This window comes from Ascidiella aspersa, chromosome 4 (genome assembly GCF_963924565.1).
Source record: "Ascidiella aspersa chromosome 4, kaAscAspe10.2, whole genome shotgun sequence".
Lineage (NCBI taxonomy): Eukaryota > Metazoa > Chordata > Ascidiacea > Phlebobranchia > Ascidiidae > Ascidiella > Ascidiella aspersa.
The window spans coordinates 31,853,047-31,871,850 of record NC_139450.1 but is presented as its reverse complement, the minus strand read 5'-3'; the positions used below and the strand labels follow the sequence as shown (position 1 = coordinate 31,871,850).

At 41.2% G+C, this 18,804-nt stretch overlaps 1 protein-coding gene across 4 annotated transcripts in view; it reads right to left on the bottom strand.

Moving 5' to 3' along the window:
• LOC146157507 (focal adhesion kinase 1-like) overlaps positions 1-18,804 on the bottom strand; it is a 110,294-nt gene that overhangs the window by 14,229 nt on the left and 77,261 nt on the right. For 3 of the 4 annotated variants that reach the window (XM_083387853.1, XM_083387854.1, XM_083387852.1), the window contains one exon: positions 6,777-6,882. In XM_083387853.1, coding sequence (XP_083243979.1) covers positions 6,777-6,882 — 106 coding nt within the window. Of the gene's footprint in view, positions 1-6,776; positions 6,883-8,622; positions 10,610-18,804 lie in introns of those variants that run through there. The other variant, XM_083387855.1, reaches the window with a different exon arrangement.

Below are 18,804 nucleotides of genomic sequence, written 5' to 3'. Positions count from 1 at the left end.
TTCATTTCATAAGATTTTTTTAGGAATTGTGCAATCATAAGCAATACGACCCAAACTTTTCCAATACCATATCAATTAGACCAGTGGTTCTTAAACTGCTTTTGACGCGGACTCCAAATTTTTTTGCTTCGCATGAACCAGGGGAGGCAAGAAGTTTTTGACGTCAAAAATTGACGTCACAATCCAAATGAACTTCAGAAATAGGATGTTTATGACCCAAAAAGGTGAAAGTGAAATGGGGTCTAAATACATTTAGTGGAAACAGGTTTTATTTTTAATTCAACTTTTTTATCAAAAATCCGATTACTTTTCAAATATACACTAATATTTCAGTTAGGCCTTTATGGATCCCCAAAACTACTTCACGTACCCCAAAAGGGTCCATGGAACCCAGTTTAAAAACCCCTGATTTAGACTGCGTTTTCTCTTGCGTAAACCATGACGGGATGAAAAAAAACAGTCGCGTATCAAAACTGAAATCCTTCAAAAATCGCGCCAGGTTTCGTCTTTTAAATCTTGCATCCGGTGCAGAGGTAAATGCTTTGGTCATTAGGCGATCTAGCAAAATTTCCCGCCCAGGCACTAATCCAGCTCACGCGATATGACGTCATCACAATATGTGTTCTTCGTATTGGTCGAAAACCGACAACGGGTCGCGTAACAATGGACATTTAAAAATATAAGGACTTTTCTTCTCAATTTGCTCCTCTGCCCGTAATGGGTTAAAAACAAAGAAACGAAAGGTTGGAGAAAAGATTAATTTTGCACAAGTCAAGAGTATAATGGTTTGAGGTTGTAGTAATCGTAATTGCAATATCAAAGCCCATAGGGAAGTAAGTAGCATTTTAAACGTTTTGAAGTCTTTATTCATTTTCAACATTCATGATACCTACATTCTAGTATGGGTTTTAAAATTCAAATTGCGTTTAAACAAGTCGCTTTCCGTTTTGCTATGTAAAAACAACCAAATAAGGTTTAACCTGCTATGCATCCAGCTGCATCCACAATATGCAAATGCACGTTTAATTTAACTGTGTTCTTTTTTTTGGAGACGAACCGTACAAACCATTTGAATTTAGCGAGGTTGTGGGATGGCTCGTCATGGAAAGGATTCGGTAAAGGTTGGATTTTCCTTTTTTATGGAGGTTCATACAGCATTTAACGATTTGATGTGGATCACATTACGTTTTGAGAGAGTGATATCGCATTTAACGATTTAAGAAGATTGGGTTTCATTTAACGTTTTCGTGTTTTTTTTTTTGGTGATTTTTAAACGCCTTATAACGTTTAACCGTTTACTAGCTCCAAGGTGAAGTCAATTACACACGCTTTCTGCGAGCGCAAAAGTTCGAGCTCCGGTAATTTAAGAAACGTGCCATACGGTGTACATCTTGGCATGCGATGGTGCACTGAGAGCGATTAGCCAACGCAAAACGGCAATTATAAACCAGTTAGTGGCTGCCGTTTGCCACCTTATGAACTCTTTCGGAAAAAAATTGATTGCTGATCGTTTCCACGCTTCAGTTTTAGAAGTAGGAAGCTTTAATCTCGGTGATTAATCATCAAATAATTTTCTCAACTTTTGAGCATAATGGTTGGAGATTGTAGTAAGACGTAATAAGAATATAAATGCCCATACAAAAATAGGTAGCATTTCGTGAACATTTTAAATAAATCTTACGATAATGACTGGGGTTGTAGTAAGACGTAATATGAATATGAAAGCCCTTTTCTAAACCCGCCTTAGCGTTTGCTATTTATATAAGGGTCAAATTCAAGATGAAAAATTGTTTTTAACAGAATACAAAAATGATTCGCATCATGAAAAACACTGACACACGAATGACCAACAGTGCTGAAACGCGAATATACCCTGAAATACAAGGTTACGCCATAAACGAAATACATTTCTGCTCGATTTCAAGCAAGCCGATAGTTAAGATGCAACACAAGTGTCGCAATGAAAATGCAACGTGACGGTAGCATCCCATGCTTTAATTCGTGTTCTACCTTACGAAGGTACTTTAAGGTGGCGTATTATTGTCGGGATGACAATGCAAAGCGAACTATCACGCCAAGAAACACGTGATCTGCTCCCCCGAAGGAAAAGACACGCTTTGCAGCCAGACTTGATTTATTTTGACAACTAGATTTATTTGGACAACTAGATTTATTTTAACTTTTAGATTCGAATTCGAATTAGATCATTACAGTCGTTTTCCACATTAGATTATTTTTTAGATTAAAATAAAAATTACCGAATTCTTTAAAACCAAATTTTAAACTAGAATTACATTTAATCAATTATAATCAATTTAATTTAAATTGTAATTTATTTTCATAAGAATGTGAATGTTAAATATTTGTTGACTAATTTTGATATGTTATAGCATAGCCTATGGTTTTAAAATTATAAAAATCACCTCTCAGTCGAACTTCGTTGTTTCGACTGAGAGACCAAAAATGCCGTAGGACAAAGTAGAATTTTTAGTAGAATCCAAATTAGATTCGAACTAGAATTAATTCATTGAATTAGAAAACTGGAACTATCTAGTTGTCTAAGTCTGCTTACAACATAGTAGTTCTTGTAGCGCAACAAACACACAAATAAGTCGACTTAGCGATGACGTTTGTCGATTAACATTTTGAGAAGCCATTCGCGGTAAAACGCAAATACACGATTAGATCATTGCAGTTTAGCTAAGGAGGGTTTGGTAACCTCGGGTAATTGCCAAGATGAAATTTACCATCTCTGTGAACAATTTTACTGTTTAAGTGAGTTTTTCCCTTAAAATGTAATTCCCGAATATAAAATATGCCTAATTTTTTGTTGTGAATTTTAAAATTAAATTCATTACTGCTTTGAACAAACAACCACCGTTGTGGTACTAGACACCAAGAAAGGAAAAAAGGGATCGATGCAGTTCAAAGCGATTGCGAAAACCAGGCCGGAAAGGACAAAACTGAAAGTTGAAGTCAGGACAGGCGGCATCGAGACTTGGCAGCAAGAGAATGTCGCGCTTTTGCAGCTGTTTTGCCGTGCGAACTTGGTCGGTAAATGGCCACAGGAAGCACCTATCCTTCGTTATGATAGAGACCATGGACCACTTTGGGTGGACTAGTTTGGGGGCCATAAAGGTCTTATTAATTCTCAGTAGGTAATTAAAAAAACGTAATCAAGATAAAAACTTTAGGCTCTTTTAGAGTTTAATTCAGTTTCACAATTGTTTGACCTAAAACAGTAGTTTTTTTTTAAATCTTTTTTTTATGATGTCAATATATGACGTCATATTGTAAAAAATTAGTCGTGAACGAACGGTTTTTTAGGGGTCCGCGTAAAGAAAGGTTTAAGTTGGGAACCTCTTGTTTAAATGTATTTGACACAAAAGTAGGGATTTTACTCCGAGTTTCAAGGAATCAACCTTATCGTTCCCCGTTCGTTCAACTCTTTAGCGGTAATGGGGAAGCATTTTCTTTTTCCTAGTAGTAGCCCGCAAAGGGTGGGGGCCCAAAGTTATTTCTTCACTTCGCGGAATAGATTTCCAGGCAACAACAAAAAGCGACAGCAGTTTCCAAGCAAAAGCGTGCGTGACATTCTACAAGCGACATTGAAGCCTTTGCAATTGCGTCAGCACTGCATTTCGCGACTTTCGTTGTTGCCCGGACCGGGATAAACGTGGCCGATGACTTGGACAGGCCTAATTACAGCAGCGGAATTCCCTCATTATTATAAATGCGAGCGACGTGACCTAGCGGCTTCGATTCCTGCAAACAGTCACCGAAATAACTGCGCTAATGCTTATATACAGCTGCTAACGAGGGTGCATGTGATGACTGTTGTTTAGCAATTATGTAAGTGCTGACATTATTTGTAGTTATTTGTAGCCGCGAAACGCTACCAAGAGCTTTTTAAATGATATTCCAAATAGGAAAAACCCGATTATGTTCAACATATGTTGAAAATGCAGGATATGTTAAAAAACGAATAAAGTTATTCGTAACGTTCAAAATGCTTCCTACTTCTGTATGGGCTTTGGCATTCTTACTACGCCTTACAACATTCTCCAACCATTATGCTACAAATATTTCTAATCTTTGGGTAATTTGGTCAAAATGAAATTGTCCACCGAGGGTTCTAAAGTATGAGAAAATCCCAGTCGTTGCAACGTCAAGGCTATGACGTCATAATTTCAGGAGTCAAGCTCAATTGTTGCGTTTTTGTTTCTCGCGCCAGGTGCGCATTTCCGTGTCAAGCTCGAACGAGATTCGATCCAAGGATGAATTACGTCGCGGAAGCGGCGATTCGAACCTTGTGACGTAACAGACAAACGGCGACGCGCTTTTCGGAAGCGTAAACAAACACAACGTAGCGAAATGTAAGTCACGTGGGTTGGGCGGTCGTCCGAAAGAGTGTGTCGTGTGCAGATTTTAAGTTGTAGCTAATACTTCAGGAAACTGTATAGACCAGTGTTTCGCAACTTTTTTTGGCTCGCGGCATCCTTCAGAAATTATAAATAGTTCGCTGCACCTTTGCTCGTATTTTTACTTAGTGGTGAACTGTAACGTTACAATAAACAAGATTAAAACAGCAGATTAACTGTGCAAAAAGGTTGAAAAAAACTTTTTTAGTTATTGGCACTTTGATCGCACACAAAAATTGTATCAAGAAGCTTAGCAATAGAGCAAAAATCGGAATCCTAAAGAATTTGAAATATCTCTCGGCACCCTTGAGCGTTAAAATGGCACACTAGAGTGCCGCGGCACCTCAAATAAGAACCATTGGTATAGGTTGGTGTTAAAAATATGGCGACTTAAGGGCGCTGAGAAGGAACAAGAAGCGACAGACTGTCTCTAACTGACAGCACTGTCGCGTCTCTACTACACAAGCAGCATCACAACACGCACGCAAAACGTCAGTATGGGCGATTGGGCGTACGTGTAGTGAATGCTTGTGTAGTAGAGACGCGACGGTCCTGTACAAACACAAACACACACACACACACACACATATATATATATATATATATATATATATATATATATATATATATATATAACACATAGAACACGGGGTGTCGCAAATTTTCCAAAACCGACACCGAATCAGACGCAAAGAGCGGACGTGACACACGGGACGTGACGTAATAGGTTGTTTGCGCGCAAATCCTGGTGAGAAAAAGCGTCAAGCTCGGTGGGAATTTGCAGTCGACGGAAGCAATAGTGGCCTAGGCGCAATGTCGGGACTGCGCTTTTCGACGAATGTGAACTTTACGTTGTCGCGCTTGGCATTTACGCTTGTACATGTGTTGATGGGATTAGCATTGCGACGCTTGTCGGGTATTTGCTATCGCGACGTAATTAGCAGCGGCGTTTTTACTCAGCGCCAATAGGGATGTCGTTTTGCTTGAAAAGTTCAAGTGTTTTTGACGCTCGGAGGGAAACAAAGCGGATTTAGTCAAAAATGAGGAAATGTGACTAAAATAACAGAGACCCTGCATACATCACGTTCAACGTGTGACTTGGCTAGAGTACGCTTAAGCCTTAAGGAACCCCTGTGCAATAATTCCACTGGCTCAAGGAACCCCAGTGTAATAAACACACCCCAATTAACTACACAATTTAGAAATTGCGGAACCCCTGGCCTGTACTAGCGGAACCCTGGTTGAAAACCACTACTTTAAGGTATGCTCCATATATTTGGTTAAGTTATGTTAAGCTATGTTTCATATACTGCGGTCAACAATTTTGAATTCTTCGTAACGAATCCCACAAGAGGTTTTTGTGTCGGGTCGGGCTTTTCGAAATCACAGCATTCTACTAAGAACCGAACTAAACTTTACGTCAGATCCAGTTTAATTCAAAGTGCTGTTGTTCTAGCGCTACCTGGCGGATGAAATATTTAACAAATGTCGATGTAAATCGGTTTTGATAATAACTTTGAAAAAATATTCTATAAAACAGGTATAGGACCACTCGACAAATACTAGCGATGTATGTAACGCAAGTTGCTGGGTATTTGCGTTTTCAAGCGAGTTTTTTAGGATGTTTCGCCACGCGCCTTGTACGTTAAAGATCAGATGATTGTAAAGCGCATTAAGAAGGCACGACCAGCGCATTCGAACACAGTAATTGGCTGGCTCGCATTTCACGAATTCGCAAAACAAACTTGCAAGATTGTTTGACCTCGGCAAGCCGTTAAGCAGTTTTAAAATAATTTTTTAACGCAGGAGGTTTAGCGATTTACGAATTTAAATGGTAAATGTTGTTGCAATCCCTAGGTTTTTGAGCGTGCTTACTGTACGCTTAAGGACGTCGTAACCACTGTTTGTAAATATATAAATTTAAAAGGGCGTATTTTTATTGAATCCAGAACCACTGGCAGTAGTCGATCACTGTTTCGCTGACACGTATGTTAACAATACAACTTAGCTTAAAAACCCAAGCTAAACCAGGATCAGACATTTTTTAAAGGAATATATATTTCGCCTACACTGGCATCGTCAGTTCCTTAATTCAAAAGAATCATTCGGGTTTTTAAACTTTGAGTTTTATTGCTTATATACGCGTCAGTGGAACAGTGGTCGACAAACAGAAACCTGTTGCCAATGGTTTTGGATTTCATAGAGATACGCCCTTTAATATAATACAAGGGGCAAATACGCCATGAATTCTACCTTGGTCAAGACAACTTCAAGTCAAGTCCTTGTCTTAAAAATAAAACTTTAACCTATTAAAACTAGTAAACTCGTCCTATTATAAGCCATTGAGAAACATACCTTTGGTGGTGGTTGTTGTTCGTCGGGTTGGAACTGTCCGGCGATTCCTCCTGTTTCCAACTTCCGGATGTCCTCTTGTTCCTGTTCCACATCATCCAAGATTACACTGTGAAAACAAAGAAGGAAGATAACAAATGCGTCCGACCGTTTATAAGTGATGTATGGGTTAATTAACAGTCACATTAACTGAGGATGATACAAGCTCGTAATATAAAAGGGTACACTATGCACGGATCTGTAATGTAGCTTGATAATAAATTTCAAAGCCAAAAAGGTCGAGTAGATCGACATCAGTTTGATTAAGACGTTTCGATACGAACTTATAACATTTTCAGTTAAATGAGTATAGAAACGTCTTAATCAAGATGACGTCAATATATTCGAGTAACTCGACCTTTTTGGCTTTGCAATGCATTATCAAGCTACATTACAGATCCGTGCATAGTGTACCCTTTTATATTGAACTTACATCTTTTTCAGTTAAATATGTTTTGAAACGTCTTAGTTAAGATAATGTCGATTTAAGTGATGCATGAGTTAATTCGCAGTTACACCAACTGAGGATGATACAAGCTCGTAATATAAAATGGTACACTATGTACGGATTTGTAATATAGCTTGATAATAATAAATTACAAAGCTAAAAAGACGTTTTGATACGCACTTGTGTAATGTTTAATTAATGTGATACAAGTTCGTATCGAGATTTCATAATCAAACTGATGTCATTATCAAGCTACATTAAAGATCCGTGCATACTACATAGTGTACTTTTACTGTTTGTATGTTCAGTTACATTCAGACTGCTGCAGTTACGGGCAAATGTTATGATATTGGCAACGGTTCTTATCGTTTTTTAATTAAATCTACCTTATTGGTATTTGCAAATTGCGATACTGTGTTTTACTTCGGTGGATGTTTTGAAATTCTACAAAAGTTTTTTTCGTAACCTTTTTTACCAAAACCATTTAAATACAAATCTGGCGTTTTAATTGTTTTTAGTTAAAGTATTCATCAAGCTGCATTACAAATTCGTGCATAGTAAACCCAAAGAACGAAAGCAAAAACAAAGGCTTCCAAGATTGTACACAGAAGGGTCGTTGAGCGAGCTTTCGCGTGCCAGCAACCCTTTGGGACCGGAAGGAGTGATTTGAATGCGTCACCAACCGCGATGAAGCAGCGCTAAGTTGAAATCACCAGAGTTACTGTGACGTCACAAATTACTGACAACAATGACACACGGTGACGAGATGGGGAGGGGGGGGGGACGATTAAATAATAATCATACTATTGCAGAAGCTTGAGTGCTTCAGGGACGGTTTGTTGTTTTGCAATCGAAATTGCGGCTCGTAATTATGACCAAAGTAGATTGGATTTAATGCTGGAGTTAAAACCCACATGTCATGACACAGCTGGTTAAAAGTAGGAAAATTGAAAGAATAGCTTATTGCCAATTTGAGCTTTCACAATCATTCGCATACTAAAATTTCGAATTCCATTGGCATAATCAGATTTCGATTTTTTGTGCTGATTCGGTAAGTAGTTGTTATCGCGAATGGCAGAGCGTAGGCGTTGTTGTTGGTATTTTCTCCTCACGAAATAATCCTTGCTAGCCGAAATTATTAGACAACTTGTTGTCGGACTCTATTTACCAATCAATACGCCTCGGAACTGACTAACGCCAAGTTAATTCCTAAAAGTTTAAAAAAAAATTGACACAGGGCAAATTCCGCGAACTAAGGTCGAGCGAACAAGCCACGGAAAGCTCGTTGACCTTAAACGGGGCATACCGCAACAACCCGCCGATTTTCGCCTTACTAAACAACAAGTGCAGATCCGCTTTTACCCGCTTTGCTTGGCAGAAAAAACGTCGTCGGCGCTGCTACCGCTGCTCACAGAGCTTTCTCCTCCAGCCCTGTTAACATAACGCGAACGGAAGTCTTCCTTCGCTGGCTTGTACAGCTCGTTGTCCACAGTCTGCGGAAGGGAGGGAGAGTCGCTCTCGCTCTCGCTTTGAGTAGGCGACACTACAACACTGTACAAGCGCTCAGGTGATTCGGGAGTGTTGCTGTCGCTCGGTCGCGGCAAGCGTAAAGGCGGACGCTGCTGTTTCGGGCGCCGGAATGATATTCTCTCGTACAGTGGGTCGCCTGTTTTGTCGTCAATGCTTTGAAGGTGCTGGTTATGCGCGAACGTGTAGGACTCCGCGGCGTCGGTGCTACGCAGCGAATCAACATCGCCTTCGTCGCCGCCGATGCTGTCCAAGGCTGGGCGCTGAAAGGTTTGACGCTGCGGCGATGGAACCGGCGAAGTGCCGCTGTAGCTTAACAGCGACTGTCGTTGCTGGAGCTTAAGCCCTGCTATGAGCACTTCACGGCCGACGACGCCGTTCGGCGATTTCAGGCAGGAGTCGTCGCTCTCGGCGCCCGATTGAACACTACAGGCGCCCAAAGAGTCCTTGGACTCGCCGCGACCCAGCTTGTACTTTTTCTTCTCCTTGAACTTTCGCTTTAGCTTGGTGACGATTGAACTTGGCTTGGCTAACTGCGGATCCATCACAGGCGATCTGTCGCTCGGTGAACTGCTAAAGTTGCCAACGTTTAGTGCGTCCGGTTTCGGGGAAATTCTGTCACTAATGGCGGCCAGGCCCTGGCAGTTTGAGTCGCGCTGAATATGAAGACCTTCGGGAGAGGCTAATTGCTGCGTCGTGTAAGGTCGGCGGCTATTCTGCGGCGCGCTCGCGTCTAAATCGCAAATGTTGTTCCGCGAGGCGTTCAGCGGCTCTCTGCTCCTTGCGCGGTTCGCGTTCATGCCGCAAGCTGCCTGCACTTCAAGATCAAGCTGCGCGTCTTCTTCTGCTCCGTAACTGGCCGCACTTTCCAGCGCTGCGCTAGTCGGTGAATAAGGTCCAGGCTGAGATTGCGAGCTCTTGCCTTGCTTGCGCACGACAGCGTACACGGGCACCGCGGCTTTGTCATCGCCTGGTTTCTTAGGGTGCTGTGGGTGATTAACAGGGTGACAGTTGTTGTCTTGTTGATTAGACGATTCCGAAGAGTTCACTTGGCTCTTTACGATGTTGTCATCGTGCTCAGCTCGCTTTAGAGTCGACTCGCTGCTGTTGGCGCGAGGTCTCTCACTCTCGAGCGCGGAGGAGGGGGAGAGCGCTGATTGGTTGCGCGCGGAGGAGGAGGAGCAGGCGCACGCTGATTGGTTGCGCGCGCTCACCAGGGCTCGGACGACAGCTAGCATCTTGCCGTGGAATCGCTCTCGCATTTCCTCCATCTCTCCTTCAACGCGTCGCAGCGCGCGCTCACTCGCGGCCAAACGCGCCTGGTTGTCGCGCACACACACGGCGAGCGCGCGCAGCGTACGAACGTCGACTTGTACCTTGTCGTCGTCGCGGCTCACTGTACGGCCTGTGCGTGAATGATGCGCCATCTTGGGGCTACTCTCGACCTCACTGACACGGCCACTATCTGGCGCCTCGCTACCGAATTCACTGTAGCCGCTTGTTGCGGGCGAAGGCAGCTCGTCAGCGCTGTTTCGACGCTGGTGCTGGTTGCTTATGTTGTGTTGGCTGCTGCTGCTGTTGTAGTTGTATTCCTCAAAGCGCAGTGGTGCTCGGTGGCCAAGTCCTTTCATCGCAAGTTCCATTCCAGTTGCGACGGGGACAGTTTTTTTGTTTTTTTGCTGCTTGTTTTGGGCTCCAACGCCCGTTTCTTTTTGTGTTTTTTCGCTTTAGACGCGAGCAGATTTAAATTTTTTTTACTAACTGTAAAATGGAAACCGGTGTTTTTAGCAACTTGCAATAGAAAATAGAATAAACGGCTCTAAAAACATGAACATTTTTCACCTGTGTGTTGCCTGATTGGCGAGTTATGCATTAATATTGACAAAAAACATTTAAGACACTGTCACTATTTACCAAACGCCACCTTTAGTTAATAAACAAACATAGAAGAAAATATGTGCCATAAACCATTATTTGCAAACAAAAAAGCTTTAATAAGAATATCAAAGCCCATACAGAAGTAGGTGGCATTTTGAGCGTTTCGAATATCACTTTGTTCATTTTCAACGATGTTGAAAATACTTCTGTTTGGGCTTATCATATTTTTATTACGTCTTACTGCAACCTCAAACCATTATGCTCCATAATGCTTAAAGATTTGCTCATTTCCGGGAAAGGGTTAGTCAGCAGGTGATAGGTGGCTGCACCGCGTACCACTTAACTACATACCAGCATAACTGTTTGGACAGGCGAGTGTAAACATAACCTTATCCCGGCTAATCCGCGCGCTTAAAGCAAGCTGCCTGTGGCTTTATGTCGCTAAAGAGTTAAAAGCAAACACGCAAAGAAAGGCGAATAGATAAGGGCGCGCATAGGAACACTTCCGCAGAGTAGGGGACCATGGTAAAGACGGGTAAGGCAGGGGAAGCCCTTTTGCGAATTCGCGTGCTAATGGCTGTGGGTTCGGGTGGATCTTGGTGCGTGAGTCATGTGTACATTGGCCGCGGAACAGAAAGAGCGCGGACGCTTGGACGGAAAGACAAATAAACAAGGCGCAGCGACTGAAAGGCGACAGATTATGAAAAGCAAAGCGCGACGGTACAACTAACGTCACCTGCCATTGAGTAAGATGGCGTGTAAGGCTCTGGGAACAAACTGTCGTTAAAAGTTCCCAGAGAAGCGCACGAACGCTAATAAAATCACCGCCGGGGTAGCCTCGGTGGGTTTACAGTGGGTGTGGATCTCCAGGACGTAAAGTCCCATTCGCAAGGGTGCGAAACAACCCACAACACAATCACACCTTTCTTAAATGTGTCATATTACGTCAGGCACTCCCAAAAGTTCATTTTCACCTAATATTTTCTGAATTTTTTGAAAAATTGTTCAAAAGTACCCGTTTTTTTGAAAACACGCAACGACCCACAACTTTCTCAAATAAGCCCCTTTACGTCAGCACATCCAAAAGTTTCTTTTCTTAGATTCATTCGAATTAAGAGACTGATGATGCCTTATTTTGAGGTGAAATATATTTCTCTTTTAAATGACTGACTTTGACCAAGGCAGGAAAGTCTAAGGAATATTTGCCCCCATATGAAGTCATTTTCCACATTTACGTGGAAGGTCGAGGAGATATCTATATATTTAACACATTCAGTTTGCCATAGTTGCTTTTCATCTAATATTTTCCGTTCCTTGTAAAAAATTGTCCAAAAGTAGCCGATTTTCCAACACGCGATTGAAAATCGGCAGCTATTAGCACGGAAACCTAAACTAGTCGGTTTCGGGCTGCGCTACGAACCATATAAGGTTGTGGACTTCTCGCTAACAGTTTGCCACAGGCGCGCTACGGTTTCGTGGAAGTCGATGAAGTGTGACGAACGTGTACCGCTGGCATATAATGAATTGCTCGAACGAATATATGCCTGGTTTGGTCTGCAAAGGCTAACGTCGTTTAACGTGTTTTAATGGAAATTTTAGGCTACGTGAATTTCCTGTGCTCATCGTAAGTCCTTTAAAATATGCTGTTGCTGGCAGACATACTACAAACTGAAAACAGGTTCTTTTGGATCTTCCAGAAGAACTTGGTTTCAGTATAAGCGTTTCGCTTTTTCACTTTAAAGGCTAAACACAAAATAAACTGTGGTCGTATACTTGGCGACCAAGTTAATAATAAAAGATTAAAAGTTATCTGTATGCAAATTTAACAGGAAATTGGCGATCGAGGTCAAATGTGCGATGTGGCCAACGCCTATTGCGCAAATCACCGCACGATTATCTCATCAAGAAATGCCTGAAATCGCAATTTACGCCGCAAGTCTAAATTACTTATCGAAATTACTAATGTGATACTTTCTAATAAAAATTTGCGTCGCAAAATACTTGTGGTACTCTTAAACAAAAAATCAAGACGCAAATCTCTGTCGATTTCTAACACCCAAAAACGAAATCGCTGGCCAAGGGCTAAGTTAAGTTTCGGCGAGTCTGTGGCAAAATTGCGAACGTGATCTTGATGGATTGCACTTGGAGCGGGCGCAGACATAAGAACATTAAAACTTAAGCCCCCTGGAGTTTTACGAGCATCAATGAAACGGCTTGGCGTTGAAGGCAAGTGATCGCGGGCCAAGACCCCTTCAAACTATCTCCGCTTCCGTTATTATTGATAGCGTTAGATTGGTCTGTTGCGGTTTTATATCTCAATAGCCGCTTTTTAATCTTGACAGCTGAAAAAAAATTGCCTTACACATCCGCGTTTAGGATTTTACTGTTGTAGGTCGAGTGAGTGCAGATTTACGGCCACTATTCTCCTCGTGCTGTAAATAATATTTGCACAGCGTCGAGACGACAAAAACAGCAGCCCATTAAAACCGAACAATGTAAGGACTTGGCCGTTCACAATAAAGCACGGCATTTTTTTAGGCTGTGTTAAGTGCAACTGGATTCGAACTACCAATAGGGCCGCAAAATGACATTCCATTCCTAAACCGCACAAGTGAATCACCACTGAACGACCTCACTTAGCTGTCTTTTGTACACCATCTCACAAACCAGCAACATAAACAATCAAACAACAGAGTGATATTGTAGGCGACAATAGGCCTGTGTGTTCGACAACGTTTCGGCCAGAAACTATGAACAGCAATTCGCAAGGGCTCGTTTGCAAGAAGGGGAGGGGATGTTTTATATGTACGGGGGATAACAGCACCCCTAGGGTTTCAAGAGGTCTTGAAAGTCACTCCTTTACCATCCACACACTAAAAACGCATTATTTTATGTTCGAGTATATAACAAAGCAATAGCATAGGCCAAGGTGTAGCCAACCTTTATTTGAATGCGATCGACCTGAAATATTTTTTAAAGACTCTCAAACAACTTCTGGTTCGGCAAAAAATTCACAAGAACACTATTAAACATTTTGAGCGTTAATTGCATTACAAGCCAGCGATTGAAGTTAATTTGTTACGCCAAAGAACGCTTTAATAGGTTTATCCAGACAATATTTGGTCATTTTAATGTCCCGCGTGTGTGCGACAGCTACTGTAATAACGCAACACATATTTGACGCGATCGACCAGGTGAAATGTGGCGATCGACGTGTTGGCTACCCCTGAATAGGATTTACGCTATTTGGTTTGAAGGGGTCTTGAAAATTATGTCACTCCTTTACCGCCCACAGACTAAAAGCGCATTATTTTATGTTGTAGTATTACACAGCAATAGCATAGAAGGACATAAACTTTATCAACGCCCTCCTGATAAGCTTTACGGTAGGCCCTGAGCCAGTGTAAGTTAGGTGATTGGGTCTCGAGTTCGGTTTCACGCTCGTTTTAAATTGACACTCGGGACACAATGGAAGACAAATCGATTGTGTAAGCGACCCCTTCAGCGGCCCAGAACCGTTACAAACCGAAGCGATACTGATGCTTATACAATTACGGGCTGCGCCAATTGCGACGCAAGGTTGATAATGGCCGTAACGCGTGGCTTACTGCTTATAGGAAGCAAGAAAAATCCCATTTTTTTACAGTTTTTTTTTTTGATCGATTGTTGCCCACCCTGAATATTTTTGAAAACACTTTAGTCACGTAAAATCCTTTAGTTGCATTATCCATACCCTATTGCATATTGGGGAAAAATTTTCCATGCATAATCGAAGACATTTTACAAATCCTTATTTATTGCAATATTCTTTTCGCTTCGTATTGTCCACGCTAAAAAGTATGATCTAACAGAATATTTCGTGAAAAAAGTAATAATAAAGGTATAAAAATAGCGGTGTGTTTTTTTACAAGCAGTACCACGCGATTTCTTTAACAAGCCAAATATGGCGATTTTCCTTAATTTGATTTTCGTTAAACCAATCAGGGTGCGGTGAGTAAATTGTACATCTCTGCTGGATAAATGAGAGAAAGCGATGGGATTATTTTGGTTTGGTTGACCCGTCCTACTGGAGATTAAGTGGGCCGAAAACTAGACGTAACACGAGCCCGGGTGCAATTGAGAATAGGTTCGTTAGGTCTCTAGCAATTACCTGGAGTAATTTCGTCAATTACGAATTGGAGCGAAATGGCGCACATTTAGACTCACGCAGTTATGTCGGGACTAGAGTAAAAAAAACATAGCATCAGCTAAAATGCGACATGTTACGTAACGATTAGCGCCCTTGGGTCATTGGCGTTGTTTGCTAGACATGCCTAAACATTTAAGTTCGGGAGAAAATCACGGTTTTACGAGAGTGCGCTTATAAACTGTTTAACACGGAAAGGGCCACGAGTTATTCAGCATTTTTTACGGCGGTTGTCATTAAGTGTGTGAATCACGCAATTATTTCTAATAATAAGGTGACTGATTACTACAGGCTAGGGGTTCTTGGAACTTTTTTTACCGTGGACCCCTCATTTTTTTTTGCTCCGCATGGACCACGGTAGGCAAAGACTTTTCAAAGATGACGTCACAATACAAAAAGACTTTAACAGCAGATTTTAGTTAAAAAACTTATTTCTCTTTAACGCCAAATACGACTAGTTTCGTCAACAAAATTTTGGCGTTATGCGTTAATAACCAATTACAGTCAATTAAGTTTATTCCCGTTCAAATTGGCAAACAAAGTTACATATCTAGGCGGATCGTTTCAAAATTTTGGATGTCAGGTTTTGTGCCAAAATTTTTATACAGAACAAACTTCAGGCTGTTTTAAGTCTGAACACATTTATTTAGTAGGCGCCAAAGCGTTTTTCAACTAAATTCGAGTTCATAAAGATTAAACTAAGTACTGAATGAATTATTCGAATTAAGATACTGATGATGCTTTTATAGCGAAATATATTTGTCATAATATAAGACCAAAACAAACTGATTTTAGGTTTACTAAATTCTGTACTTATTTAATCTTTACAATTGATGTGCAACCAGAATCGTTTGTTTTCACCATTCGGATTCAGGCAGATTCTGTTATTCCAAAGAAAATTCTAATTAAATTCGAGTTCTATCGAAAAATATTCCATTTTTAAACTAAGGCGTAGGGCAACGAAAAGCCAAGAGCGCGTTCTCAGTTCGCAATGTTGGCTGAACTTTAAGGTGAGCGGGCGAGCCGCGGCCAGAGGTGCAGATTAATGAAAGGCGCGCGCAGAAAATCCATTAAAAAATGCGCGGCTGACGTGCGCTGTGGCTGGGATGGAGAGAAAAGCGCTCGGAAAGCTTGTTTTCATCACCAAGCTCCAAAGCCGCTGGCCGTTGGCAAACTAAATATGTAAAATATGAAGATATCTTCTCGCCCTTACACGAAAATGACGACAATGACTTTAAATGGGGGCAAATATTATTTAGACTTTCCTGTCTTAGTAAAAGTCAGTCATTAATAAGTTCTAGTCATTTAAAAGAGAAATATATTTCGCCACAAAATAATGATTCATTCGAATTAGGAGACTAATAATGCCTTATTTTGTGGCCAAATATATTTCTCTTTTCAATGACTAGAACATATTAATGACTGACTGAACAGAAAAGTCTAAACAATATCCACTGGCAGTTATGAGGTTATAAAAAATTCACGAACACTTGCTGTAGCTGCTGCTGGTGTGTGCGGCGCGCGCTATACACTATAATAAGCTTGTGTTGAACACGAGATGTTACACGGCGGGGTACAAAACGGTCAATATATTTTATTGCTGCTTCAATCCGCAAATTACGCTTATAGTTAAAAGACAGACATGCATTGACTAGCAATGAAGCCCAATACTTCTCCAATATTTCTCACAAATACGATGGTCGAATTACCTCTATAAATGCTCTTACAAGCTATCTATCGGAATCACATACATCGATGAATCACAAATCGTTTCTAGATTGCAGTAATTTATATCGATCGGGTTGTTGTCACCTGTTGTTGCCGTTGGGGAGTTAATTGATCCCACGCGCAGGCGCCCTTCGCCCTTTATTTAACCCACAAAACACCGCTCGTACGCCGTTCTCGTTTATCTAACTGGGAATGGTTGTCGTCTGGGGATTAATTAAGCGCTCTACACAGACTGGATGATGGATACAGGCGTTACACACTAGCGCCCGATTAAAGGAACGCTCGCCAGTTCAAAAATAGGCTAAGATTGACTGCGATTGTGAAACGTAACAAACGTATCGACTATATTTTCAACATGTCACACAGAACTAATACAATAACAAAGTATCAATCATTGTAAATGGTCGTGGTCGTATTTGTCTAATTCTAAATAGGGTAATAGGGTGGCTCTGTATAAAGACAAATTGAGTTGACTTCTCGATAAGGCCTCATGAAGCACGGTCGGTTGTGCGAAAGCTTGTCGAGAACTCAATACAATTTGTCTTTATATAGTGACAACAAAGTACACAAGCACGTTCAACGTAATACACACATATCTTATGTGGATCACATAAAATCGTTGATATACGTTTGCACGTATTAAACAAAACTCAAGGCTGGAGCAGCCGTAAGTTCAACTGGATTCTGCCAACTGTTTTAAAATATACGCGAGATTCTTTAATTAGGATAAACTATTTAGGAAATAATCTCAAATATTCAATTTAAGGCCGGGTAAATAAACGCATTCACACGCTTGTTAAGCACAAAACTACTCGAAACATAAAACTAACGCTGTCAACTGATAGGCCAACTACTCTTAACTAGTCTAACTGACCCATGTCATTGGGCTAAATTAATATTCGTCTATTCACCATAGGCCTCGTCAATTGTAATCGGCTCCGGAGTCTCAATATAGCGCCTTACGGGTCCAAAAGCGCGTGCAACTGTCCTGTAACTAGCTGTCAACGCTCAAATGCCTCCATCCGTACAGACACGGCGGTCCGCGCACTTTGTTTTGTCGGCGGCGAACATTACCGACCCGTTGAGCTCTGTCCGTTCAAACACGAGAAAGGCTAGATGTAAAAGACCAAGAAGGCGAGGTTGCGAATGAGCGAACAATAAGGTTACACCCGGGCGTCGCGGGGTTGGGCTAAGCCCTTTTACCTGGTAGACGCGCGCCAGTGTTTAGCGAAAAAACGGGCGAAGTTTAGAGCCTTTTTCGAGCGCTGCCGTAAAAATCAGCGTTCGTGAAATGCTGCGCTAATGTTACTGACTCTATCGCTTTAGCCTTGGGTTTAGTAGCTATAAATAGACGACACTTGTCTCTTTGTTAACAATAAAACACAACGTTTAAAAACCCGAGTAAAACTTGGATTAAACCTTTTTAAAGGAAAATATATTTCGCCTACATTGGCATCGTCAGTTCCTTAATTCGAAATGATGTACATCGTCAGTTTCTCTAAGTAAAGTAGATGTAACTTAAGTTTAAAAAAACGAGTAAAACCAATCCAAATCAAATAAACAACTGATGATGCCAGTATAGGCGAAACATATCTTCCTTTCAAAATTTTCTGATCCTGATTTTACTCTGGTTTTTAAACTTTGAGTTTTATTGTTTATACACGCGCAAGCGGAACAGTGATCGACAAGCAGAAACCTGCTACCAACGGTTTTGAATTTCATAAAGATACGCCTTTACATATATATATATATACATTGTCTCTTTGTAGTTTACATATGCGACCAATAATATCTAAATTGGCTGGATATATCCCTGTGACGTAACGGCTTCACAATACCAACCGCAGACTGAAGCTAACAATAGCAACTCTAAGACAGAGTTAAAGCACCTCTGCCGTAAGCTTTGCTAGGCTATGGTGAAACAATTCTAGTTGGGTTAAAAAACGCATAAACACCACACAGTCATTATTATACCTATTATACCACGGATAATATCGTTAATTTACAAAGCAAAGCTCCCAGAATATACACACAAAGCACATTACGTAGTCAGACGCACTGTCGGAAGTTACATTCAGAATGTGGAAATCCACGCCAGTGTTAATCAAGCCGCTCAGCGTTCACGTTTATTCGTATGCTTACGTCACGCAAAAGAGCATCAGCGCATTGTGACGTAATCGACCAAAAGCTGACTCGTTCTTGGTAAAACGCAATAAATCCGTTGC